Source organism: Ursus maritimus, unplaced genomic scaffold (assembly GCF_017311325.1).
Source record: "Ursus maritimus isolate PB19 unplaced genomic scaffold, ASM1731132v1 scaffold_5, whole genome shotgun sequence".
NCBI classification, from domain to species: domain Eukaryota; kingdom Metazoa; phylum Chordata; class Mammalia; order Carnivora; family Ursidae; genus Ursus; species Ursus maritimus.
In genome coordinates, this window is record NW_024426663.1 from 38930978 (window position 1) to 38958679 (window position 27702).

General features: G+C 41.3%; 1 protein-coding gene, 1 long non-coding RNA gene and 1 other non-coding gene across 3 annotated transcripts in view; 1 reads left to right on the forward strand and 2 right to left on the reverse strand.

Annotated features, from left to right (window-relative positions):
- LOC103663639 overlaps positions 1-21762 on the forward strand; it is a 45465-nt gene extending 23703 nt beyond the window's left edge. Inside the window, exons 2-3 of the long non-coding RNA XR_568830.2 lie at positions 294-350; positions 20601-21762. This is a non-coding gene — a long non-coding RNA (uncharacterized LOC103663639). The remainder of the gene's footprint in view (positions 1-293; positions 351-20600) is intronic.
- The window catches only part of LOC103663638 (regulator of G protein signaling 7 binding protein), a 100068-nt gene that overhangs the window by 9024 nt on the left and 63342 nt on the right, over positions 1-27702 (reverse strand). Inside the window, exons 4-5 of the mRNA XM_040622234.1 lie at positions 14000-14147; positions 2923-2993 (exon numbers count right to left, since the gene is read on the reverse strand). Coding sequence (XP_040478168.1) covers positions 2923-2993; positions 14000-14147 — 219 coding nt within the window. The remainder of the gene's footprint in view (positions 1-2922; positions 2994-13999; positions 14148-27702) is intronic.
- On the reverse strand, positions 24271-24377 carry LOC121100871. Its single transcript, XR_005832653.1, has one exon. It is a non-coding gene; the product is annotated as a U6 spliceosomal RNA (small nuclear RNA).

Below are 27702 nucleotides of genomic sequence, written 5' to 3' on the forward strand. Positions count from 1 at the left end.
ACATGAACTCCAACTCCAAAGTCCCAGGGACCAATGTTCCGTCCGTACTGCGGGCTCCAGATCAACGAGCGGAAGCCGGGGCTGTTCTGTTGGACGATGATGGGGCATTCTCCTGAGCTAGGCTGGCTGGGCCGGCTGGTAAAGAATACCCATACCAGCAACAGTCATCACAATAAAGCATCTGTCCAGTGTCTGTTCTCGGCAAGGTCGGGAGCAGACACAAGACCTGCGGTGCTTCATTTAAACCCCCCAAGAGCCCTCTGAAGTAAGTAATGCTCTTATCTCCTCTTCAGGGATGAGGAAATTGAAATCTTTGGAAGCTGAACGGATTACTCCGGGACACAAGGTTGGTAAGTAGCAGAGCCAGCATTCGAACCCAAGGATCGCCTTCATCCGAAGTCCCCAGTCCCCACCACCATGCGCATTTCTAGCAACAGTCTTCCAGGCTGTGGCCGGAGCGCCCTCTCATCACTACACCCTGTCTGCTTCCTGAAACCACGGCCAGGTCTCTACAGCACTACGGCCAGGGCTCAAGCCTGTTAGTCTGATCCCAGGCGCTGCAGGGGTGCTTCGAGGTAGTTGACTGCTGCTCCACACCCCTGCTTTGTCTTATTTTCTGACACCCTGCCTCCATCCCATGCCGCGCGGGCCACACTACGTCTCGGCCTCTTCATCTGGTGTTCTCACTTCCACCTCTCCACCTTCTGCCACGCCGCTCCCCGAGCCAACAGTCTCTCCAGCTCGGCTGCCAAATCCTCTCAGAGCCAGGCAGCACCCTGTCCTCCCTCTGCTTTGATCAGCGGAAACCAGAGGAGTTTCTTTCTTACTCCAAAACCCTTTCCGCACCCTCTCTGTAGCGCTCTCTGAAGCTGACGCTTCCGGTCAGGCTGCTCTGGCTACGCATGCTCAGTGAGTGTTGAGGGTGGTCCTTCGTACCTATCATCAGACCTTGGGGTGGGGGTGGGGGTGAAATTTGGGCGCAGACTAACGAACATTTATTGTGTATGCCGGGTGTCGTTCTACCATGTTCTAGGCATTGCTCTGAGTACAGAAGATGCAATAATAGTTAACAGAAGCATGTAGAGGCCCTTCCCTCATGGAAGTTACATTCTAGTGAAAATACCTCCCCATTTCTGTGTTCAGGTGTATATTCCCATAGGATAGCTCTGGAGACAGACTGCCTGGGATCACGTCCCAACCTTTCTACTTACAGTCTATGTGACCTAAGCTGAGTTAGTTAACCTGTCTTTGCCTCAGTTTCCTGTAAATTGGGAAACACTAATAGCATTTCCCTCAAAGACATTACGAGAATTAAATAAGCAAATATAGTTAATACATGTGAAGTATTTAGGATAGTAGTTGTGATATTGTGATTTATAATAAGGAATGTCTTTGGTCTTCCACCTCATTCCTGGCTCAAAGCTCCTAAAACCCTTGGAATTTCCTAAAGGCTGATAGCGCCAAGGTGTCTTCTGTTATGTTAATGACGTTACTTTCAAAAACCGCCTCAGGATGGGGGCTGGTTGCTAGGAGAACCAAATGTGTGATTAGAGGCTTGGAACTTTCAGTCCCACCCCCAACCTCTGGGGAAGAGAGAACTGAAGATTGAGTTCGATCACCAATGGCCAGTGATTCAATCAATCACGCCTATGTAAGGAAGCCTCCATAAACAACAACAAAGGACAGGTTCGGAGAGCTTCCGGGTTGGTGAACACGTGGAGATGTGCAAGCAGGGTGTGCTGGGGGAGGGATGGAATCTGCTTGTTCTTACCCAGACCCTATGTTTGCATCTGACATCTGGCTGTTCCCGAGTTACATCCTTTTGTGACATCTGGTGATCTAGTAAGTAAAATGCTTCTCTGAGTTCTATGAGCCGCTTTAGCAAATTAACCGAACCCGTGGAGGGGGTCCTTGGAACTTCCAGTCTGTACATCTCAAGTGGTGGGGGAGGGCAGTCTTGTAGCCCTTTATTTAGGGGATCTGGTGCTGTCCTGCAGGTCATCTCAGAATTCAGATAAATTGCAGGACACCGTGGTGGTGTCCACGAATTTCTTGGTGGTGTGGAAAACCACTCCCACACTTTGGAACTGGGTGCAGAATCACAGTGGCACGCTGTAAGGTCTCAGTATGTTAATTATTACTTCTTTTAGATAACTAAACATGTAGATGACAGAGGTCTTTCTTTGGAAATTTCTTAATTTTTAAAAAAAATATTTATTGAGAGAGAGAGGACACGTGCGTGTGCACGTGCTGCACGCAGGGTGAGGGGCAGAGGGAGAGAGAATTTCAAGCTGACTCCACCCTGAGCACGGAGCCTGAGGCGGGGCTCCACCTGACAACCCTGAAATCTTGACCTGAGCTGAAATCAAGAGTCAGGTGCTTAAGGGATTGAGCCACCCAAGTGCCCCCTTTGGAAATTTCTTAAGTCTCTTCCTCTGGGCTGTAAATTTTTTTAAAAATTCAAATTCAATTCATTAACATAAAATGTAATATTGGTTTCAAAGGTGGAGGTCAGTGATTCCTCAGTCTTATATAATACTCAGTGCTCCTTACATCACGTGCCCTCCTTAATGTCCTGCTTCTTAAAGGCAAGGGCCAAGTCTTTAGTTGTTTGTATTTGCCACACCTGGTCTAGTGCTTTTCACTGCTTGTCAGTGAATACATGTTCTTGACTGACAGGGCCAGTGGAGGAGGCCTCTGTTTGAGGGTCAGAGTGTATCTTGGCTCTCCTCAGAGCGCCACGCCACTGTGTTCGCCTGAGGGGCTCCATTTTCATTACCGTATCTTCTTGAAGAGAGAGGAATGTATATTCAGTGCCTTCTATTGTTTGTGTAAAACATATTTGTAATTTCTCAAGAAACAAGTCCCAAGGTGATCATGTTACAAACATCCTTTGCCTCAAAGAGAAATGGCAAGACTTACCTTGATTTTTCAACGGTAAAGGCATAGTTTCCCTGAGTTTGCTCAAAAGATTTTTCATTTCTCGCATGTCTCTGTAAAAGTGATAAAAAGAAAGAAAAATCAGCTGTAAGTTTTTGAAATGCAATCCCAAACAGTCTGTTCTATGAGACAATTGAGAGACGAGAGTCTGTGCTTAATTGTACTAGCTCTAGTTTCCAGTAGGCAAATATTGAATTTATTTTGTTTTTATAAGAGAAAAGTCTGAGACTGATGGCTCTGGAAGGAATGAGAACTACTCTGGCAAACATTTCCACAGGGCATTCTGCTGTAGGAGCCCTCATCTCTGCCTTCAGTTGGACCTGGCTGAGATCAGAGAGGAGTCTCTGATAACGAGGCTAGTGTTGCAGATTTCTAAGAGGGAGGTCAAGGACATGGAAGTAGGGTAACGGGTACTCTGGGCAGAGCTGAGCCTGGGTGATGTTGCTCTCTGGCTTTAAGGTCAGATGGCTGCTGTGGCTGTACTGGTTCACTTGCTCTTGTCTCATTACTGCAATCGAAATTTGGTGTAACAGGTGTTAGGGATTCACAAGGCTCAACATTCATTTAAGTGACTTAGAATGATGGGAAACTGACAAATTCTAAAACCTTCAGAGAAGAGCTCTTCACGATGGCGGCAGTGGGGTGGGGTTGGGGGGGAGGGAGAAGGAGGGAGAGAGAAGCACCTGGGACGGATGGACAGATGGACTTTCCTCTGGTCCCTCGCATGTACGTAAGCCACTGCATCACTCCAACATCTCTGCTCCCTCATCTTAGAGTATGTGTGACCATAAAACCCCCCGACTGTGGAGCAGGAAACCATCCCCGGGGGCTTCTAGTTTGGGATGGGGACCAGTTGGACTTTTCAGATCCTTGAGGCAGTAGTTCTCCACATGTTCTGGTGGTCATTCAGTGGAGTTAGTGCTCTTGAAATCACAGGACATAGTGGTAGATTTCATTTGCAAGAGCAAAAATCAGATACATCTTTTAGTTAGCTCTAGAAGAGGCAAGCAATGGAGCAGGCACTAAAGATTTAAGAAAGTTTTGGGGGGAGGATAATCTGAAAATTGAGGAAATTCTATCTACTAACTTATTTGCCTTTTGCTCTGTGAAGAAAAGGAATCACCATTTAGTTTTAGGTATGAAATCCCTCAGTTCCTTCCTTCCTTTTGTATTTTAAGAAGGCTCTTCCCCCAGTGTGGGGTTTGAACTCACAACCCGGAGATTAAGAGTTGCGCGCTCTACCAACTGAGCCCGCCAGGCGCCCCTGCCTCAGTGTATGTCTTGATACACAACTTCTCTTGAGTATGGTTTAGGACCACTTGCCCTAGGGGAGGCCAGAGACCCCATAGGGTCTCTTCTTAAGTATTGACTAACATGTATAAAGAACTCTTTTTTGGGAATAGCTGATTGGAAAAGGAGAAGAAAGCAGGCTTGTGGACCAGGTGTAGAAATAAACCCATAAAAACAATCATACTTTTCCATAAGTATGAGGATATGTCTGTGGGGCACCGATACTGATAAGCCCCAAGGGGTATTTCTAGAGAGAGAACGTGAAAGTGGGGGGGGGGGAGGAAGGCAGGGCCCTTGCATCCAGTAGTGCAAGGGGTACATTCTGATTTCCTGTAAAATTCTCAAGGGTGGATGGGATGGGGGGTGGGTGGGCACACGGTGGGAACGGGTCAGGAATGCAGTATGTGAGACTGAGGCAAGGCCCCCCGGAAAGCACCAATTCTCAGGCGTAGTGCTGCACAGGACAATCACCATGTGCCAAGACCCCACCCCCTGAGTCTGATGCAGCTAGTTTCTGGGGATGGGGCTCAGGAATCAATGTTTTTAAAAAAGCCCTTCTGTTGATTTTAATGTGCAGCCCAGTGTGAGACACGCTGATCTCTTTGGGCAGAGAGGGGGAGAATTTAGGAAGCTGCCTTACCAGACCAGATCTCTTGTACCTACTTGTCTCAGTCATTCCAACTCCTTTGACCTGAATGTGGATTTTAAGGCTGAACTTTGAAACTGTGGGCTATACTCATTTTCTTTTTGTAAATTGAGTTAAAATTGGTATATAACGTTATTTAAGTTTCAGGTGTACAATATTGTAAGTTGCCATCTGTGTGTACTACAAAGCTATCACCGCTACAAGTCTAGTTATAATCCATCACCCTACAACTGACCCCCTTCAACCATTTCACCCACCTCCATCTCCCACCCTCCCCCTCTGTAACCATCTGTCTGTTCTCTTGTATCTATGAGTTTGTTTTTGTTTTGTTTTCCTTTGTAGATTCCACATGAGTGGAATCATATGGTATTTGTTTTTCTCTGTGTGATTTATTTCACTTAGTATAAACCTTCACGGTCTATCTATGTTGTTGCAAATAGCAAGCTGAGTAGTATTCCATTATAGTGCGCACGCACACACACACCCCACATCTTTTTCCATTCATCCATTGATGAACATTTAGGTGGTCTGTATTTCTTGGTCATTGTAAATAATGCAGCAATGAACAGAGGGGTGCGTATATCTTTTGAATCAGCGTTTTTGTTTTCTTTGGATAAATATCTAGAAGTGGAATAGCTGGATCATATGGTAGTCCTATTCTTATTCTTTTGTGAAATATACATCTGCTTTCCATAGTGGCTGCACCAATTTACATTCCCATCAATTGGGTATGAGAGGTCCTTTTTTTCCACATCCTTGCCAACATTTGTTATTTCTTGTCTTTTTGTACTCTCTTCTAAATGGTGAGAGGTGATACCTCCTTGTTTTTTTTTTTTTTTTTTTTTTTTAAAGATTTTATTTATTTATTCGACAGAGATAGAGACAGCCGGTGAGAGAGGGAACACAAGCAGGGGGAGCGGGAGAGGAAGAAGCAGGCTCATAGCAGAGGAGCCTGATGTGGGGCTCGATCCCATAACGCTGGAATCACGCCCTGAGCCGAAGGCAGACGCTTAACCACTGTGCCACCCAGGCGCCCCCCTCCTTGTTGTTTTGATTTGCATTTTCCTGATGATTAGTGATGTTTAACATCTTTCTATGTGCCTGTTGGCCATCTGTATGTCTTCTTTGAAAAAATGACTATTCAGATCCTCTGCCCATTTTTTAATTGGATTGTTCCTTTTTTTGTTGTTCTATGAGTTCTTTATATATTTTGGATCTTAATCCTTTATTGGATATATGAGTTGCAAAAATTTCCCATTCAGTAGATCATGTTTGTTTTGATGACCATTTCTTTAACTACGCAAAAGATTTTCAATTTGATGTAATCTCATTTGTTTATTTTTGCTTCTATTTCCCTTGCGTTTGGAATCAGATACACAAAAAACATCACTAGGACTCATGTTGAGGGGCTTACTGCTTATGTTTTCTTCTAGGAATTTTATGGTTTCAGATCTTACATTCAGGTTTTTAATCCATTTTGAGTTAATTTTTGTGCATCGTGTAAGATAGTGGTCTAACTTCATTGTGTTGCATGTGGCTGTCTAGTTTTTCCAGCTGCATTTTTTTTTTAAAGATTAATGGCTGTATTTATTTATGAATGTGAGAGAGAGAGAGAGAGAGTGAGCATGATCGGGGGAGGAGCAGAGGGAGAAGCAGACTCCCAGCTGAGCAGGGAAGCCCTACGTGGGGCTCGATCCCAGGATCCCTAGATCATGACCTGAGTTGAAGGCAGATGCTTAACGGACTGAGCCACCCAGATGCCCCTTTTCAGCTCCATTTGTTGAAGAGAATGCCTTTTCTCCGTTGTGTGTTCTTGGCTCCTTTATCATAAATTAATTGTCCATATATGCATGGGCTTCATTCTGGGCTCTCCATTTCGTTTCATTGATATGTGTGTCTGTTTTTAGGCTAATAGAGTACTGTTTTGATTACTGTGTTTTGTAGCATAATTTGAAATCAGGGACTGTGATACTTTCACCTTTGTTCTTCTTTCTCAACAGTGATTTGGCTATTGAAGATCTTTTGTGGTACCATGCAAATTTTAGAATTATTTGTTCTGGTTCTGTAAAAAAAAAAAAAAATCACTGGAATTTTGATAAGTATTGCACTGAATCTGTAGATTGCTTTGGGTAGTATGGACATTTTAACTCTATTTTTCCAATCCATGATCATGGAGTATTTTTTCCATTTATTTGTGTCTTCATTTTCTTTCATCAGTGTCTTACAGTTTTCAATGTGTAGGTCTTTCACCTTGGTTAAATTTATTCCTAGGTTTTTGATGCAATTTAAATGGAATTAGTTTCTTAATTACTCTGATAATTTGTGATTAGTATACACAAATGCCACAGATTTCTGTGTGTCGATTTCGTATCCTGCTACTTTACTGAATTCATTCATCAGTTCTAACAGGTTTTTTTTTGGAGTCTTTTGAGTTTTCTATGTATAGTATCATGTCATTGCAGATAGTGACACTTTTTCTTCTTCCTTTATCATTTGGATGCTTTTTATTCCTTTTTCTTGCCTAGTTATTTTGGTTGGTATGTTCAACACTGTGTTGAATAGAAGTGGTAAGTGGCCATTTTTGTCTTATTCTTGATTTTAGAGGAAACATTTTCAACTATTCTCCATTGACTGTGATATTAGCTGTGGGTTTGTCATATATGGCATTTACTGTGTTGACATATATTCCCTCTATGCCTTCTTTGTTGAGTTTTTATTAAAAATGGTGTTGAATTGAGTCAAATGCTTTTTCTGCAGTTATTGAGATGATCATATAATTTTTAGCCTTCATTTTGTTAATGTGGTGTGTCACATTGATTTGCAGATGTTGAGCCATCTTTGTATCCCTGGAATCAGTCCCACTAGATCATGTTCTATGGTCTTTTTATTTTATTGTTGTTTTCAGTTTTTTAATATTTTGTTGACAATTTCTGCATTAATGTTCATCGATGATATTGACCTATAATTTTCTTTTTTTGTGATGTCCTTCTCTGGTTTTGGTATCGGGGTTATGCTAGCCTCATAAAATGACTTTGGAAGTGTTTCCTCCTCTTTAATTTTTTGGAAGAGTTTGAGAAGGATAGGTATTAAATCTTTGAACATTTAGTAGAATTCACCTGTGACGCTGTCTGGTCGTGGACTTGTGTTTTTTGGGAAGTTTTTGATTATTAATTCACTCTCCTTACCAGTAATTGGTCTGTTCAGATTTTCTGTTTCTTCATGACTCAGTCTTGGAAGAGTATGTTTCTCCGAATTTATGCATTTCTTCCAGATTGTCCACTTTGTTAGCATGTAAATGCTTGTAGTAGTTTTTATGGTCCTTTGTATTTCTGTGATGTCAGTTGTACATTCTGTTCTTTCCTTCTGATTTTATTTATTGGAACCTTCTCTCTTTTTTCTTGGTTAGTCTAGCTAAAGGTTTTTCAGTTTCATTTATCTTTTCAAAAAATCAGCTCTTAGTTTCATTGATCTTTTCTATTGTTTTTTAGGTCTCTATTTCATTTCTTTTTTTTTTTTTAAAGAATTTATTTATTTATTTGACAGAGAGAGAGACACAGCAAGAGAGGGAACACAAGCGGGAGGAGTGGGAGAGGGAGAAGCAGGCTCCCCGTCAAGCAGGGAGCCCTATGCGGGGCTTGATCCCAGGACCCCTGGATCATGACCTGAGCAGAAGGCAGACGCTTAATGACTGAGCCACCCAGGAACCCTGTATTTCATTTCTTTCCACTCTGTATTTATTATTTCCTTCTCTCTACTGATTTTGGGCTTGTTTCTTAATTTTTTTTCCTAGCTCTGGTAGGTGTAAAGTTAGATTGATTATTTTTCTTGCTTATGGAGGTAAGTCTGTTATGATTTTCCCTCTTAAGTCCCTTTTGCTATGTCGCACAGATTTTGGTATGTCATAATTCTGTTTTCATTAGTCTGTAGGTTGTTGGTTTTTTTTTTTTTAATTTCTTCATTGACATCTTTGATGACCCATAGGTTTTTTAGTAGCATGTTGTTTTATCTGCACATTTTTGTGTTTTTTCCAGCTTTCTTTTTGTAATTGATTTCTACTTTCATACCACTGTAGTCAGAAAAGATACTTGATAAGATTTCAATCTTCCTGAATCTACTGAGACTTGTTTTGTGGTCTAATATGTGATCTGTCTTGGAGAATGTTCCATGTACAGTTGAAAAGAATGTGTATTCTGTTGCTTTTTGATGGAATGTCTTTGTATATCTATTATGTGCATCTGGTCTAATGTGTCATTTAAGGCCAGTGTTTCCTTATTAATTTTCAATTTGCATGACCTACCCAGTGATGTAAGTAGGATGTGAAAGTCCTCTACTATCAGTGTATTGCTGTCAGTTTCTCCCTTTAGGTTCATTAATCTTGGTTTTATATATCTTGGTGCTCCTGTATTGGGTGCATATATATTTAAAAGTGTTATATCTTTTTGTTAGATTGACCTCTTTACATTATGTAATGCCCTTCTTTGTCTATTATCACAGTCTTTGTTTTAAAGTCTACTTTGGGGGCACCTGGGTGGCACAGCGGTTAGGCGTCTGCCTTCGGCTCAGGGCGTGATCCCAGCGCTATGGGATCGAGCCCCACGTCAGGCTCCTCCGCTATGAGCCTGCTTCTTCCTCTCCCATTCCCCCTGCTTGTGTTCCCTCTCTCGCTGGCTATCTCTCTCTCTGTCAAATAAATAAATAAAATCTTTAAAAAAAAAAAAAGTCTACTTTGTCTGGGGCGCCTGGGTGGCACAGAGGTTAAGCGTCTGCCTTCGGCTCAGGGCGTGATCCCAGCGCTATGGGATCGAGCCCCACGTCAGGCTCCTCCGCTATGAGCCTGCTTCTTCCTTTCCCACTCCCCCTGCTTGTGTTCCCTCTCTCGCTGGCTGTCTCTATCTCTGTCGAATAAATAAATAAAATCTTAAAAAAAAAAAAAAGTCTACTTTGTCTGCTATGAATATTCCTACACCAGCTTTCTATTCATTTACATTTGCATGAAATATCTTTGTTCATCCCTTCAAGTTCAGTCTGTGCGTGTCCTGAAGTGAGTCTCTTATAGGTAGCATACAGATGGTCTTATTTTCATTGATCCCTTCAGCCACTCTGTGTCTTTTGATTGCCAAGTTTAGTCCTTTTACATTTAAAGTAACTATTGATAGGTAAGTACTTACTGCCATTTTGTTGATTGTTTTCTGGCTGTTTTGTAGTTCCTCTCTGTTCCTTTCTTTTTTCTCTCTTAACGTTGTAGTTTGATGGCTCTCTGTAGTGTTTTGTTTAGATTCTCTTCTCATTTTCTTTTGTGTTTTTTTTTCTCAAATATTTTATTTATTCGTTTGAGAGAGAGAGAGAGACAGAGAGAGCACAAGCAGGGAGAGAGGCAGAGGGAAAGGGAAAAACAGACTCCCCTCTGAGCAGGGAGGCCGACATAGGGCTGGATCCCAGGACCCCAGGATTGTGACCTGAGCCGAAGGCAGACGCTTAACTGACTGAGCCACCCAGGCACCCCTTCTTTCGTGTTTTTCTGACAAGTTTTTGCTTTGTGGCTTGCCATAAAGTTCACATGTGAGTTCCTATGTATATAATGGTCTGTTTTGAATTAATAGCAACATTCTAAAACTTTATATTTTTTTCCTACCCCCTGCTATTTTATGTTTTTGATGTCTCATTTTACATCTTTTAATTTTATGCATCCTTAATTCTTGTAGTTTCAGTTAACTGTACTGTTTTTGTCTTTAAACCTTCATAGTTGCTTTGTAAATGATTGATTCACTACTTTTACTATATGTTTACCTTTTCCAGGAGGATTTAATATATATTTTCTTGTTATTAATTAGTGCCATTTCTTTTCAGTTTAGAGAAGTCCCTTTAACATTTATTGTGATGCTGGTTTAGTGGTGATGAGCTCCTTTATACAGCTTTTGCTTATCTGGAAAACTCTTAATCAATCTCGCCCTTATTTTTTATTTTTTTTCTTTATTTAAGTAGGCTCCACACTAGGTGGTGCAGAGCCCAATGTGGGGCCTGAACCCATGACCCCAAGATCAAGACATGAGCCGAGATAAAAAATCAGACACTCAACCAACTGAACCACCCAGGAGCCCCTCTCCCTCAGTTTTGAATGATAACTTGCTGAGAATTCTTGGTGAATTTTTTTCCTTTTAGGACTTTGAATATGTTATGCCACTCTCTTTTGGCTTGCAAGATTTCTGTTGAAAAATCTGCTGGCATACTTACGGGGTTTCTCTTGCTGTTTTTAAGATTCTCTCTTTAACTCTTGCCATTTTAATTACTATTAAAATTACCATTTTAATTATAATGTGTCTTTTTGTGGGTCTCTTTGGGTTCATTTTATTCGGGACTCCTTGTGCTTCTTAAACCCGGATTCCTTCTCCAAATTAGAAAAGTTTTCAACTATTATTTCTTCAATTAAGTTTTCTGTCCTTTTTTCTCTCTCTTCCCTTTCTGGAATCTCTGTAATGCAAACATTGTTCCACTTGATGTCTCAGAGGTCCCTTAAATTATCTCCATTTTCTACAATTATTTTTTTTTGCTCTTCTGCCCAGGTGACTTCTATTGCTTTCTTTTCTAGCTTGCTGATCAGATTTTTGGCTTCATCCAGTCAGCTCTTGAACCCCTGTAGTATACTTTTCAGTTCAGTTGTTGTATTCTTTAGCTCTGTAACTACTCTTTGGAACTTTCTTTTACTTACTCTCTCTTTGTGGAGGATTTCCATGTTCATCCATTCTTCTCCCGAATTCACTGAGCATCTTTATGACCATTACTTTAAACTCCTTATCCAGGTAGGTTGCTTATGTCTGTTTCATTAATTTTTTTTTTCTGATGTTTTGTCTTGTTTTTTTTGTTTGAAACATAATGTTTTGTTGAAATATTTTGTCTCATTCTCTGTGTTTGTTTATATGTATTAGTCAAATTCACTACCCCTTCTAATCTTGGAAGAATGTCTCTGGGCAGGAGAGGTCATGTGGAGCCCAGATATGCAATCCCCTCTGACCACCAGAGCTCAAGGATTATCCTCTTGATGGGCTGCACACACCCATCTGGTGTGGCAAGGTTGTATCTGTGGTATGGGGGTGGGTGGGATTGGCCCTTGGTCTGGCTGAGACATGTGGTTTTGCTCTGATGGTGTGTGGGATTCTCACCTGGGCATGCCCACCAGCTCTAATAGGTTAGAGTTCCAAAATGGTGCCCGCCAACACCAAACTTAGGAAGGTAGGAAGAGGTCACATATATAGAGGCTGCCATTGTCTCTGTCTCTGGATAAGGTCCCAACATTTTCCTGCCACTCTGGCAGGTGCTTTAAGATTAGTAAGTTGGTTTCCTTCACATATGATCTAGGCACTTTTCAAATTCATGTTTTTGTGCTGGGTCCCCGGGCAAGTGAATCAGTGCATGAGTCCCTATGACTGAGTTCTCCATTCCCTTCAGTTTCATAGTTATCCTGGATATAATCCTCATTGGCTGTCAAAGTCTGGCATTTAGGGGGTCTCCTACCTCTCATGCAGGGTCAAAGGGTTGGAAGCCTGATGTGGAGCACAGACCCCTCACTTCTTAGGAAAAAATTCTGTACTTTTGAGACCCTTCCCGATTGGGGATCACAACACTTATGGTGGAGTCTTTTTTTGGCAAGGCAGGGTCTTTGCTTCTCCTACCCATCTCAGTGCTGTCCTTTTTGTTCTTTTTTTGTGGAGGCTCCATTCATCCAATTTGCTGGTCTTTTTCAAAGGAAATTATTATTGTATATTTGTTGGATCCATGGGAGGGAGTGAATTCACACCTTTTATGTCACCATCTTGAACATAACTGCACCCTCTCTTATTTTTATTGCCAGCCATAGCTTGCTTCCTAACAAGCTCAAAAGGCTTAGGTATAGTTGCTATGCAAGGTGTCTGAAGGGGAAAATGTCTTTGCTGATGAATTATGCCCTGATCATGGCACTCTAGCAGATATTTCTTCCTGGGAGTAGAGCAAAGCATTTTCTATTTCATAAATTAAGATAAATCATTCCCTCTCCATTTGTCTATAGCTGTATCAGACCATGCCAAACAGCTTTATTGTTTGAATTGTTGGATTTCCAAGCTTATACAAAATCCAAGTTTTATTAATAGCATATAATTACCACATGCTTCAATTTTCTATAAACACAGAAATTCAGTAATTAGCTTTAGAATTATATTACAATATGAAAATAGAACCACAATGGCTATAAATGCCATTGTGTGTTACGTTTCTAAAAATAAAAAAATAAAATGTTCATTATCTTGTCAATGATTCAGCTGCACACAAAGCACTCAGTGGAATTGCCCAGTATTCATTCAACTGCTTTGTGTCAGCTCTAGGGACATTAGTAGCAAAGGACATGATATCACTGTGAAGGCCAATAAACAAGGGCCTCATCCTCCTGCCTCACAGAATGGCATTTTTAGCATCTAGATGAGCCATGGCACTTATTATTATGTTATTATTGCTTCCTTTCCCTAGATGAAATTGAATCACCGTCGAATCTCTTCTTCTCAAGAAGGAAACTCCCTATCAGTGAGCTACCGCTTGTTAAGACAAATGCATTAACTCGCTTTGACCACTAAGGGGCCATCAGCTACATTCTGGGAAGGCAGGAGAAGGGAACTCTGTGAAAAGCTGTCTGTCAACTGGACAGAATGCTTAGCCCCTGACTGACAGCTCAGCAGGCCACTCCATACACCTGAAATGCAAGAATCTACTGTTGGCATCTTTGCATGATTTTGGATTCTTCTCCTTTAAACAAATGGAAATTTTGGTCCCCAGCCCAGTGGGTGAGCTATGATGGTATATAGATTCAACGTTCTCCCTTCCCAAGGAAGCAGACTGTTTTCATTTCCATGGAGACACAGTGTGGTAGAGTGGCATAAAAAGAGGCCTGGGAGCCTGGGACTACTGGAAATCCTGCTCCCGTTCTACTGCAGGGTTTGGACTCCTTACCCTCTGTTACCTCAATTTTCTGAGATTTCTGAAGTCTAAATCCGAAAGACAAAAGCTGAATCTAAAAGAGAAAAATCTCAACTTTTATAGCCCCTAAGAGTATTAACTGGAGGAATACTGGCAGTCTATTTAGGGTAACTTCCCACTTACCTTTCAGTGTTCTCGATGTCTGTGGAAACCTGCCCGGAATGTTGCTGAATGTCTCCAGGGGATGGTGAGGGGTCCTCTAGAGCAGGTGTTTCTGTAGTCTCCTCAATTTTGCAATCCAAACTCTTGGTTCCCCCGCCAGGCTCCTTTCCTAAGTTGGGGGCAGTAGGGGTGGTGTTGATAAAGAGAAAAGGATAAGAAATCATAAATTCAAGTTCCATAGCCAAGATATCATTGCAAGGATCGTCTGTGCTTTGAGTTATAGGCTCCATTAGCCCTCATAACTTTCTGAATACTAAATACAATACTAGTTCAGTCGCTTCTGAATATCATGAATACAGATATCTCTATCTCTAGCTATATAAATGTATGTACTTGTGTGTGTGTGTGCATGTATGTAGCATGTTTCACAACATTCTGGGAAAGATAGTTTGAGGTCAATGCAACAAGATCACGGTAAAGGTAAGGGCTCAGTCTTTGATGGAGTACCGGGTCTCTATAATCCACTCTTAGTGAGGTAGATCAGGTCAGCTCAGGAGGGGGGTTTCAGCCTGTGAAATCAAGCTGCCTTTTGGTTCTTTGATTCAAGGGCAACTCAGATGACCAGGAGCAGGGGACACCCAGCAGGAAGAATGGGAGCTCCCGCCCTTCTCTCTGACTCTCACACTGGCTGTCTTGGATTCATATCCCTTAAACAAATACAAATTTTGGGACCCAGTATGTGGAAAGTAGTAGTATCTTAGTATGTAGGAAACAGGAGAGATTGTGGACTTGCCTTCCATTTCCTTGGCTTTCCTGCCTCCTTTAGTTTATCCTTCTATGAGGAAATAGTTCAGCCTTAAGATCCAGACTTGCTCTGCTGAGACCATAAAGTGCCATCAACTAAAGTGCCATGTACTTTCTGGGTAGCCATACACAGCAATGCACTGCCAGTCCACTAAGACTTGTATTTACTATGCCTAATCTCAAGTGAAAAAATCAATACTTTCTATAAACAAATCTCCAAATTGGTTCAGCAAAAAATTCATATGAAATTAAATGGGAGTTATAGTCTATGGCCCAGATACCCTCTGTTACCATCTTTCATTCGCTGAACATTGTCATCTGCAAGGGTGTGTCCTGGTATAGGAATCGCCTGTGAAGCTGGAGAACTGAGCTCTATCAGTTGCTCCTTCACTGTTTCATTCATTTATTCACTTAGAAATATTTCTCGAGGGGCGCCTGGGTAGCGCAGTCGTTAAAGCGTCTGCCTTCGGCTCAGGGCGTGATCCTGGCGTACCGGCATCGAGTCCCACATCAGGCTCCTCTGCTATGAGCCTGCTTCTTCCTCTCCCACTCCCCCTGCTGTGTTCCCTCTCTCACTGGCTGTCTCTCTCTGTCAAATAAATAAATAAAATTAAAAAAAAAAAAAAAGAAATATTTCTCGAGCATTAGCTAAGTATCAGGTACTGGGCTTGATGCTAGATTTTTTTCTTTTACTCTCTTATCCAGTTGTTATTTGTAGTACGTAGCTGCAGTGCTAGACAAGTTGTTAAGAATTTGTTATAGCCCATATCATTGAATATTCATGAGATAACAGCTATACCAGGTTACCTCGTAGCTCAGTTTCCCTAATCCTGATGTGTGTTTTGCATAGTTAAAAACAAAACAAAACAATATAAGGGTGCCTGCATGGCTCAGTCGGTCAAGCCATCTGCCTTTGACTCAGGTCATGACCCTCAGAGTCCTGGGATCGAGCCCTGCCTTGGGCTCCCCACCCCGTGGAGAATGGACTGCTCCTTCTCCTTCTCCCTCCGCTCCTCCCAGGCACTGGTGCTCTCTCTTTCCTCTCTCAAATAAATAAATAAAATATTTAAAAAAACACGCAATATAAACAAAAAATAAAACAAACACACTTGTGAATAGGATGGTAAAATCTAATAGGAAGATTTTCCCTTGGATTCCTGACTGAAGGAGACTAGCAAAAATCTCATCCCTGTCATTTCTAACCTATATGGCAGCAACACAAGGAAAAAGAGACAAGCAGTTAAGTGGTAATTAACTGTATACCATTCATCAACCTATAGGAGAAATGGACCTCTGAATATTCAGCAGAAGCACAAACACAAGTTTACTGATGAGAACTTTTGATCCTTTTGTGTGTACTTTATGCTGATTGATCCTGAGTGATGGAATTGCTTTTCCAATTTTATGGTATGCTGTTGGGGTGAAATTTAATTAAGCACGTAATTTAGCATATTACCATTTCACAGTTGGAGGGCACTGACCTCTTAAAAGCAATTGCATTGCACTTCCTGGGAGAAGGCAACAAATAGAGTCCATCTGCCACCCCCAGCTGAGCAGGGTTGGCCTTAGGGTGCAGTTCGGCAGGGGTGGCTACGATCTGAGAGAGAAGCAAAAGGCGGGGCTCCCTAAACCCAGCCCTCTGAAGGATTGGGCCATCTGAAAGCACACATGGCTCCCGCGGTGCTCCTGTGGAGTAGAAATGCCTGGGGGAACACAGTATGGTTTGGGCAGCAAAGGAGAGAGGAAGAAGATACACAGACCCAGTTCTCTGCTTAGGGGCTTTGCTTGGCTTGGGGCCACCATAGCCCCTGTCCTGTGGTCAGAGCTTTCATTCGAAAGAGGACGCAAGGAATCCTCTCTTTACCTCCCTGATATATGTATATATATACTTTTTACGTGAAAAGGCACAAATAGAATCCAGTCCACAATCAGTGTGTTTACACTCCCTGCCCTTAATACTTCTACTACTTATATAAGACAAAGATCATTCTATAACCTTTTCAAAGTAAAATAACTATTTGTATATTCGTGAAACACACTTATGAGCTTGTAATGCCAAGTCATCTCCTCCTTCTCCTCATTTTCCAGTGACTAGGTCTAACCCTGCTAGAGTAGATGAACAAAAATAAGAACTCTGGCTGCGGGGCTTGCGTTTAGTGCTTTCTGTCAGCTCACACAATCTCTGCAGAATTTTGGTCGTATTGTATCTTCTCTGGCTGAAACATCTTAAAAAGACCGAAGGGATCAGTATGAATTTAAGGGGTTTTCAATTCCAGAGTATTTGTGGGGTCAAGGTCACTCTGCACGTAGGTAACAATTGCTTTCATGTACTCAGAGCCCTGACTATGTGGGGCATCCCTTCCCAGTACAGAGTCTGTTTATTGTCTTCATGGCACTTGTCTCTTTTAGACATTATCTTGCTTATGGGGGCGCCTGGGTAGCTCAGTTGATTAAGCATCTGCCTTCGGCTCAGGTCATGATCCCAGGGTTCTGGGATCGAGCCCCGCATCAGGCTCCCTGCTCAGTGGGGAGCCTGCTTCTCCGTCGTCCACTCCCCCTCCTTGTGCGCTCTCGCTCTCCGTGTCAAATAAATAGATAAAATCTTTAAAAAAAATTATTTTGCTTATGTATTTGTTAACAAATTAAATACATTTTTAATAGTATATAAATTTGCATATGCTTTTTTCTTGTAACTCTTTCATATCTCTAATGCTGTGTATTCGTGGCTCTGGATTTCTCTGTACAATATGTCTTGGGTTCCACATCATCTTTAGCTTTCTTGGATTCAGTTTTCATTTTGTTGCAGCATAGCCTCGACTAATTATTTCAGAGCATATCGGTGGAATGCAAAATTTTTTACTCTTTAAGTAACTGAAAATACTTTTCTCTCTTTCTCTCTCTTTGTGCTCACACTTAAATTTTAATTGGCTAGATATAAATCTATCTTCAGAGTAAGTGTCTCTCAAAACTTGGAAGATACTATGTCCTTATCTTATGTCCATCTCCAGAGTGATTTGTATGTAGCCTGTTGATGGCGCTCTGAAAAATTTTTAGGGTATTGTCTTTAAATTTTTGATTTATGAGATGGTTCCTAAATATTTGAACGTGTAGCTTCTCTTTATGTTAATCTTTGTTGGCATTTGCAATCTGTCATCTCCCCTTTTTAGTTTGAGAATTTGCAAACCTCCTGCAAAATTTCAGTAATACAACGGACGCCCAGATGTTCTGGTGTTACCAACTATTAACATTTAGCTATATTTTCTTTTATTTCTCTCTCTGTATCTGTATGTATGTATATGTGCATAGGTTTCATGTATATAGATTATATGGATTATATATAATTTTTATATATAAAACTATAAATATAATTTTCGACCCATTTAAGAGTAAGTTGCAGACATTAATGGCTCTTTATTCTAAATACTTCGGCATATATCTCCTAAAGAACAAATATGTTTTCCTCCATAAGCTCAAAGCAATGATCACACCAAAAAAAATATTTAACTTGGATTAAATATGATTCAATACAATTTGATACAATACGATTTATTATTAAATATGTAGACTATATTCACATTTCCCCAGTTGTTTCAGTAATGTTTTTTCTAGCTTTCTTTTTCATCGAAGGCTCCAGTTAAGGATTGTGCCCTGCATTTGGTTGTCCTTTTTCTTTATCTTCCTTTTATCTAGAACAGCACCCTTGTCTTTTTGTCTTTCACGTCATTAATATTTTTGAATGAGGAGTTCAGGCTAGTTGTTTTATAGAGTCTTTCAGTTTGGATTTGTCTTCTTGTTTCCGCATGTCTAGGTTCGGAGTAAACACTTTTTGGCAGGCATATTACAGAAGTGATACTGTACCCTTCTTCGTGCAGTGCATCAAAAAGCACATGAGTCACTCTGTCCCATTATTGTCAGTTAAGTATTATTGATTGCTTGGTTTCTTCCCAAAGCTTTCCTTCCAATGGGAAAAAGGGATCCACCATTCTAGACTACCCCTTTCCCTTACTAATTACTAAGTACTCTATGGAGTGATGCATTGAGGTCTTATGGCATTTTCAATTTAAATATTTCTTTCTTTTGGGTTTGGGGAAAGGTTTTCTATTTTTCTTGATTACCCGCTTCTCTATTCTCTCCATTCTTTCAGAATTCCTGTTTCTTACTGGAGTCTCTGGAACCATCCTGTATGTTTCTTAACTGTCCCCCATACTCCACATTTATTTTGGGGGCTGAATTCTGGGAGGATACCTTGACTTGATCTTCTGGTTTACTATTTTAGGGTCTCAGTATATTCATTTTCATAATTGTTAAGAACTGTGAAGGGTCCGAGATTTTACTTTACCTGTGAGTTAGCCTGCCACAGTTTCATGGATCCTGGAAGAAGACTTGAGACTTCTAAGTCAGAGAAAAGAACAGTTCATTACTCACAGAATTGCCGTGGCCAGACTATAAGCATTTGTGTTGGTTTCTTGATCCTAATTCCCACAGGGAGACATCGAAAGGGCCAGATCACTACCTGTACAACACGGGGCTGTGTGACAGGAGAGGAACCCTGAGCTTAGGGATCTTGTCTTTCATCAGCATGTCTGCCCTTTGCCCCAGAGGGAAGCATTTTCATGATACTGAATAGTCAGTATGCCCTGCTCTGGAGAGAGACACTATCTCTATTTTCCAAGGCATTTACTAAGTCAATATCCTTGAAAAGATAGTATAAAACAAAGGGCAGTCAGTGCCTCACTGTGCAAGATGTGCAGAAATGCGAGAGACTGGAGGGTTGTCTCCCAACACCAGTTATCCCATCTATTTAATTTTTATTTGATTGATAACATTTTTATCCCCAACAAATCTGGCCACTTCCTTTTGGTTACAGACTATTATTGTTTTATGGGTATGGTAGACTCATAAATCGCTCTGAGAATATCAACTACATATATTTTAAATTCTTTGTCTGTTCCCCCTTTAAAATTTGTTCTTCAAGTATTAGCTGTTTGATGCATTTGGCATCCCCTTTTTGACGTGTTGGCTTTTTTTTTTTTTTTAATTTATCATCCTGGATGTCTATCCAGATTTATCTGTGAGGATCTCTGTTTGCCTACCATTCTGATTATAGTGTCCTCCTTATGGGTATTGCAGAGAAGGGACAGGATGTGTGGCTGCGAAATGGGTGTTTCAAGCTTGTCTTCTGGGTGCTTCTCATCTCCAGTGATACGCTACCTGGGCACTTGATCTGTTTTTTGGGCCCCCTGTCTACTCAGAGTTTCCTGTTTAAAACTCCAACTACAGCAAGATACACTGAGCAGTTTAGCCCGGGATAAACACCGGAGTAAGGTGCTGCCTTTCTTTTTCTTCTATGGCTGTCTTCATGGAGGGGAAAAGTTATTTCACACTCTGCTCTCCTTTGCTGCCTGTCCTGACAATCACACCAGATGTCCTCCTGGGGCGAGCGGTGATGGTCTCTGCTGCTCAGTGTGGGGCAGCCCAGCTTTTTCTGAATGTAATTTCAAACCTTAATTTCCCTGACAACAGTTCCAGAAATCCTGCCTGTGATTTGCATTTGTTGATTCCAACTTCAAAGTATTTCTGGAATTGATTTTATTTTTGCAGTAATTTTCTCCTGCTTGAATTTCTTTTGTTTGAGTGTCTTATCAGCTACGGTTTCTCCTGTTCATTTATATCCACCAGTCCGTTCCCAATAGCTTTATAGCTTTGAGAAATTCTCCAAAATTTCTGGTTTGTTGAAGGCATCCTTCCTTGTTTTTCAGGGGCATAGAAGACTGTCCTGTGTTTGCTGATCTCTGTTTTCTTTTCCTCTTGCACTTAGGAGGGGCCACGTGACAGAGCTATGGCCAATGGATTGTAAGTAAGAGTGATGTATGCCTCTTCCATATTGGCTCCTAAAAATTCTCCTGTGTGATTTCCCTTGCTTTCTTTTCTCCTCCTGACCTCTGAATGGATATGGTTAATGGAAAGAGCAACATTGCCCACCCATCCCGGCTCTGGTGTTGGACTATGATATGGATAAATAATGAACTCTTATTGTTCTAATCCGTTAAGATTTGGTGTTGTTTCCTGCAGCAGTTACTCTACCCTGACAAATTTAAGAACTAATATAGATTTTTTTTTCCCCATTATATCTTTTGTTATTTCAATGGCTTTTCAGTACGAAGGGAAATATAGGTATGAGTTCAGTCTCACATCTCTGGACAAGCTTTTACACCATTTACCCTCCTCTTTTAGTGACAGATGCAGAATGAAAGCAGTTCATTCATTCGTTCAGTAGTTCTTAATTGAAACTTTATTCTGCTGTAGGCGCTATGCTAAATTCTGAGGATACAGAGGTGAACACACTCAAGGAGATCAAATCTAGAGAGGACAACAGACAAGAAACCCGGCAACTACCCCTCAATGTAAAAGGGTCTAAAATCCGTGCCTTGGAGATGCTGGGGGGTCATATTGGGTGTGTATCAGCCCAGTGTTGGAGGGCCAGGAAAAGCTTCCCGTAGGAAGTCCCATCTGAGTTCTGACCCAGAAACTGGGCCAGATGAAAGGGATGGATGTGGAATGGGTAATATGTTCCAAGTAAAAGGAGCAACTGAAAAGAAGGTGCAAGTTCAGGTACCTACAAGTAGTTCAAGATGCCTGGAGAGTGGCATGGCAAGGTAGGGAGGGCCGGTGAGGTGGGGGTTGCTAGTGAAAGAGGAGGCTGGAAGAATTAGGGTCAGTTCATACATATTGTTCTGAGCTACATTACCAGTCAGCAGAGGAGCGCTCCACAGCCCTGGACAGTGGCCACCTGGAGTTCTTTATCCCTAGCTTCCCTGCTTTGACCACGTATCCTCAGGGTGGACTACCAGTTCTCTAACGTCAGGTGGGCTCTCTGCTCTGCTCTCAGGACAGGCACCAACCAACTTGCAAATGGTAACTTCCAGTCAATGTTTTACTTTACCCGAGAGTGAATATGCATTTAAAATCATTTCTGATTATGAAATGAAAAACCCTGGCCCCTGAAAAAATCAATTTCAGGCCTCAGTGAACAAATATTTGCTCAAGGAGGGGACGGAGGTAGGGGAGAGAGAGTCCGTCGAGTACCTTGAAATCATACGAAGCTGGCTTCATAACTGTTAAGAACTAGGACTTCAAGAAGTTGGCCACTTTCCTCAGGGCCTTGCAGAACTTTTTGCCTTCTGCTCCTTTGGGATTTCCATGTATTTTTAGCTTGTTTATGGATAATATAATAGGCATGTTTGAGGAAAAGTTAAGGGAAACCACCCATGAAGCACATACTAGTTTGGAAAGCTGGTTATTCTTATATTCGTGAGAAATGGTCAGTTGTTTAGGAGAAATAAAAACACATCTGCTTGTGGGACAGCCTCAAGAGTTCCATAGAGCACCCTCCACCCCAGAAGTCCTAGGCACTGGCCCTGGCGGATGGGGCTGGGGTCCTTTATTTACAGGGGGAGGTTCTTTATCACGCTCGACTTTGACTTTCAGTCTCCTGATTCTTATTTCTTCCACCCTTTTTCTTCTCTCTCCATATTTTCCTCTATTCCTGTTCCCTTTCTCCCTTCCATTCCTTCTCGCTTTCCTGCCCATCTTCAGTCCACCAGTGACACTGGGAGCACTGCTCTAGACAGTGTCCCTTTGGAGGCCCTGAGTTTGACCTCTGGTGTCTAGCAATGTCAATATTATCCATTTGCGTAAATTTCCCCAGGCATCAAAACAAAACAAACCAATCTTCTCTGAGCTAATATTATACTACTGCACTATCATTTCCTTGATGATAGGGGCACATTTCCTATGTTCTTTGTACTCCTGACACGTTATCTGCTCTGCTGAGGGAAGGCCTTCACAACAGTTTCATCCTGACTCTGAGCAAGATGAACACGGTCTCCATGAGATGCATGTTTAGAACCTTATCTAGATAGTTCTTCTCACGTTCACCCATTTCCATAATTGGGAGATGCACTGTGAGAAAAATGGAGGAAACGAAGGCTCTTTGCGAGGTAATCCACCTTTACTCCCGTGTTTCTAAAAAGCATGTAATTTACATAGAAATAAGTTATATTAATTCAGTTAGTTGTTTACCTGTATTAAAAAGTAGTTTCAAAGGCTTTTCTACACTGTGGTAGGAAGATATTCACAGTGCCATAAAACACATAGTGGAAAATAAAAATGTTATCATCAACAGAGCTGCATTCTTACCCATGCACTGGAAAATAAACATTTTCCAATTCTGAAGAGACACAGAACTCTCTTCCTTCCCCCACAGTCCTTCTCTGTCCTCCTTACGGTAAATTCAGTCCTAGCACTGCCCCCAGGGTGGCAGCCATCTTGGTGGCTCCACGTAACCGTGTGAGAAAGCAGAAGCACCCCCCCCACACACACACCCCAGCAGCACAGGAGAAGAGCAGATAAGGAGATGCATTTGAGGAGGTCTCTATGAGGCTTTTACTGATCTATTTCTGGTCCCTAAAGTAGAGCAAAACAATATACAAGGTATATTTACTGTATAAGTAATTCCAACTTCCCCATAATGGGTATCATGGCTGAATCATGCTCCCTTTGGATCACAAATGCTGCATTTTATTTATTTTATTTTATTTTATTTTATTTTATTTTATTTTATTTTATTTTACTAAATATAATAGTTTATCAGAATTCTTCTTCACCCAAAGTAATATAATTTATAAATCACTAAATAATCTATGGAGTTAACTTTTCCTCCCATCTTAGAAGTAACTTTCCAACTTAGTGTTATTTTGGTAAGAAATTAAATACATAATGGATTTTAGCCATTAAATGTGTTATTTTGATATATGTACGCTAAGCATTAAATAAGTCAAATCTGTGGAAAAAATTCAGTCAATCATACAGCCATTTTTTATTTCTCTATTTCATATGTTCTCTTGCCTTTTTCCAATGGAGCTTAATGGGAAATGGTCTCGTGTGGTGGAACAGTCGGAACTCTGCAGTGGGATTAATGTGCTGTGTGACCTTGGGCAAGTTATCTCTTTCAGCTTTGGGGGAAATAACAGTTGAGGATAAACTGAGGGAGCATGCATAAAACACCTGGCAGTAGAAAATACACAGTAAGTGGAAGCTATTGTTATGGCTATCACCCTGGTCCTCAGCTGACATCTACTTTGACAAAAGGTGTTTAATATGGTGCCCTACTCACTGTTTGGCACATGAAGACACCAGAGAGAGTAATAGATGGTGCTAGATGACCCTAGTTACAGATTCCAGAAGCTGGTTATGTTTATATTCTTCAAACAGTACAAGTTTGTTCTAGTCTTGGATTCTTTGCATCAGACACAAGTGTTTGTGAGGTTGTTTCCTTCCTGTCATTCAAATCTTAGATTAAATGCTCTCTCCTCATAGAGCTTTGACCATCCCTTCTAGGCTAGCCACCCAGTCACTTTCTGTATCACTCTTTCTATTTTATTTTATTTTTAAATTTTATTTATTTATTTATTTATTTACTTATTTGAAAAAAAAAGGAACACTTCACGAATTTGCGTATCATCCTTGCGCAGGGGCCATGCTAATCTTCTCTGTATTGTTCCAATTTTAGTATATGTGCTGCCGAAGTGAGTACGCTCTTTTTATTTTAATTGCAACATTACTGACATTGCACTTATTAATACTTGGGAGTTTTAGAACATTTGAATTTTTTTCTATTCTTTTTTTTTTTTTTTTTTTTTTTTTTTTTTTTTTTTTACTATTTCTCTGCATTAGATTATACTCCACAGTAACAGGGATCTCTTCAGCCCTGATCGTTAAAGTCCCCTAGCACCTAGAGCAGTGCCTTGGATGTGATAGCTGCTCACTAAAGTTTTGTTCAAAGACTGAATGCATGTTTCCACTCAGAATTTGAATCATAGTGTGTTTTACGATTCATTCTGCTTCATTTCTTCTAACCTGCTGTTCTATTTTAGTATCAGTTGCCTCATTACTTTGGAAAATAAAGTTGTGGCTGTATTCTATTTCTCTTTTTATATTGCTTGTTCCTTTTATTGGTGTGGGTCATTTCCTTTACATTTCTTTTTTTTTTTTTTTAAGATTTTTATTTATTTATTTGACAGAGAGACAGTGAGAGAGGGAACACAAGCAAGGGGAGTGGGAGAGGGAGAAGCAGGCTTCCCGCTGAGCAGGAAGCCCGATGCGGGGCTCGATGCGGGACTCGATCCCAGGACCCTGGGATCAGGACCTGAGCCGAAGGCAGACGCTTAATGACTGAGCCACCTAGGCGCCCCTCCTTTACATTTCTTAATAGGGGGCTTGAATACTTAGGAGTCTTTATGGCTCATATTCTATTCTTTGTCTTGAGTGCATCCTGTATTTTGCTGGATAGCAGTTCATTAATTTCTCATTATAGCATCTTGAGCTCTCAGCCTCCACTAGATTTTGAATTAAGGTTTTTCAACTTTTAACATTCCTCTGTCCTTTCCCTTTGTGATTACATTATACCCTCTGAGGACTTGGGGACAATTTTGCTGTAATCTGGGTCCGAGTGGTGGAGCAGAGTCAGAGAGGGCCACGGACAGAGCAAGGTGAGACGAAAACACAGATGGAAAGCTCAAGTTCACACAGGAAGGGGAGCTGCGTTGGGGTGTTCTATTGTCTCTGCTCCTTTGAGAATGGCCATGTCACCAAAACGGATTGAATGGGGAGAGAGTGTGAGAGAGAGGAAAGCCATGGTCAAAATAGCAGGATCATTCAATTCCTTTAGAAATCTGGCTCCACTTTCTGCCAACCGAGTGAATGAGACCTGCAATCTCGTTTCATCGGGAGGCAGGCAGCAGGCACTGATGGTCAGTGCGTTACATGGACTCATTTATGGGAAAAGATTGCCTACCTACCTAAGTGTGAAGAAGAGAGAGCAACTATTTTGTACTATAAACATAGAAATTACAGTCTGCCAAGCAGTGGTCCAACCGACAACTTTAAGTGTTAGAATATGAAACTACAAAATGACTAAAATTATTCCCATCTGTCATCTTCTTGAAACAAACAGTTCTTCAGAACCACACGCTACGTGGTACAACCCAATGCCTTTATTAAATCTAGATTTTACCTCACATTACTGTAATTGACTTTAATTTTGTCGGCCATGAAAAAGGAAAAGCATTTTATTGCTGTTTTTTCTTCTTCTCCTCCTCCTCCACCACTCCCTCCTCCTCCTGCTCTTTCTTTTTGGCAGTAGCATGATCTTGTAAATTATAAAAGATTTCCAAGTAGACTGAACCAGTGAGACTTAATGAGACAGCAGAAATGCAGAAGCATGGTGCATGGAAAGAGCGTGAAGCTTCGCTGAAGATACTGTTAAGGACCAAGGGTACTTCTAATTGGCTTAATTGGGAGAGGAAAATAATACTAAATGTAGTATTTAGTACTACTAAATTCAGTACTAAATTCAGGCTCACTGAAGGAGCTTTAAAATGATTTGAGCCTGTATAAAACACCATCCTCTTTGTTCCTGCAGTGACCGTGTGTGCCCCTTTTCTCCAAAGGGTAAGCTCATGCCTACTCAGTACAATGGTAAAACTCAATGTGATACACAGTACTTGCTGGACTTTGGTGCTAGCCATGAGGTAACTAGAATTGAAAATAAATTAAAAGTCCACCTAACTGTGAAACACTTTGGCTTCAGTATCTAATCTCAACAACAACAGCAACAAAATGGCCAAACTGGGTGATTTCGGTTATAATTCCTTCTTTTTCCCTGATGGAAAAGCAATAGTGACGTAGAGGGGAATGGCCAGCCTGTAACACTCACACAGAGCGAGAAGAGATCAGCTAACCTAAAAGTTATCCAAATACGATTTTTCATCATACTTTAGAAGAAACATACCAGAAAGAAATTCCAGGCACAAAGATATTTCGAGTGTCACAGACTAGAATGGGAGTCTCTTCCTGAGACTCCAAGGACTACTGATTTCCTGAATGAAGGGACTTAAATCTTCTAGACAGGCAACTCCCCTAGCCCGAAGCCACACCAGACATACCACCGTGTTTGGATGAAGAATACGTTATCTGCCATCTTCAATCTTGGCAGACAGATTTGTGTATATCTGGTGGAAGGGGATTGCTTCCCGCTGCTGCCTCTACCACCTTGCCTGAAGTTTGGAGTCACCTACACTTCATGTTCCACTCCATTGCTCTTTTAAAGACTTTATGGGGCACCTGGGTGGCTCATTCGGTGAAGCGTCTGCCTTGGGCTCAGGTCATGATCTCAGGGTCCTGGGATCGAGCCCCACATCGGGCTCTCTGCTCAGCGGGGAGTCTGCTTCTCCCTCTCCCTTTGCCCCTCCTCCCCACTCGTGCTCTCTCTCTCAGGAATAAATAAAATCTTCAAAAATAAATTAAAAAAAATAAAGACTTTATATATTTTTCCTTAATCACACATCCTGACTCCATTTCATAGTAAGTCACATTGGCAGAGCCTTCTTCCCCACCCCTTCCCCATTTCTTGTTCTCAATGCTGTAAGACTGCTTCGGCTTGCTGATTCCCCTGTGTCTGCTATTATACATAGACTGTACGTTTCCAGGACAAGGTGCATGTTACAGCTCTTAATTTGCCCAACTCTTAAAGTTTCCTCCTCTTGTGCTGTGGTCTACAGATATATTTCCTCCTTTTTTTTTTTTTTTTTTAAGATTTTATTTTTAAGTAATCTCTACATTCAAAGTGAGGCTCGAACGTGGTTTCTTTTCTTTTCAGCCAGGGCCTTCCAGATTGGTAGCAGCAGATGTCATATACTTATTGTGTATTAGCTGGAGGCTTCTGGACACAGGTTACTCTCCAGTTTCCAATGATACCAAAGAAAGAAAAAACAAAAACTAGTGATATCAGCTGACATTTTCTATGCCGTCCTGACGGTGGGAATATAAACTAGTGAACAGTACAGACAAGCCAGGAGTTG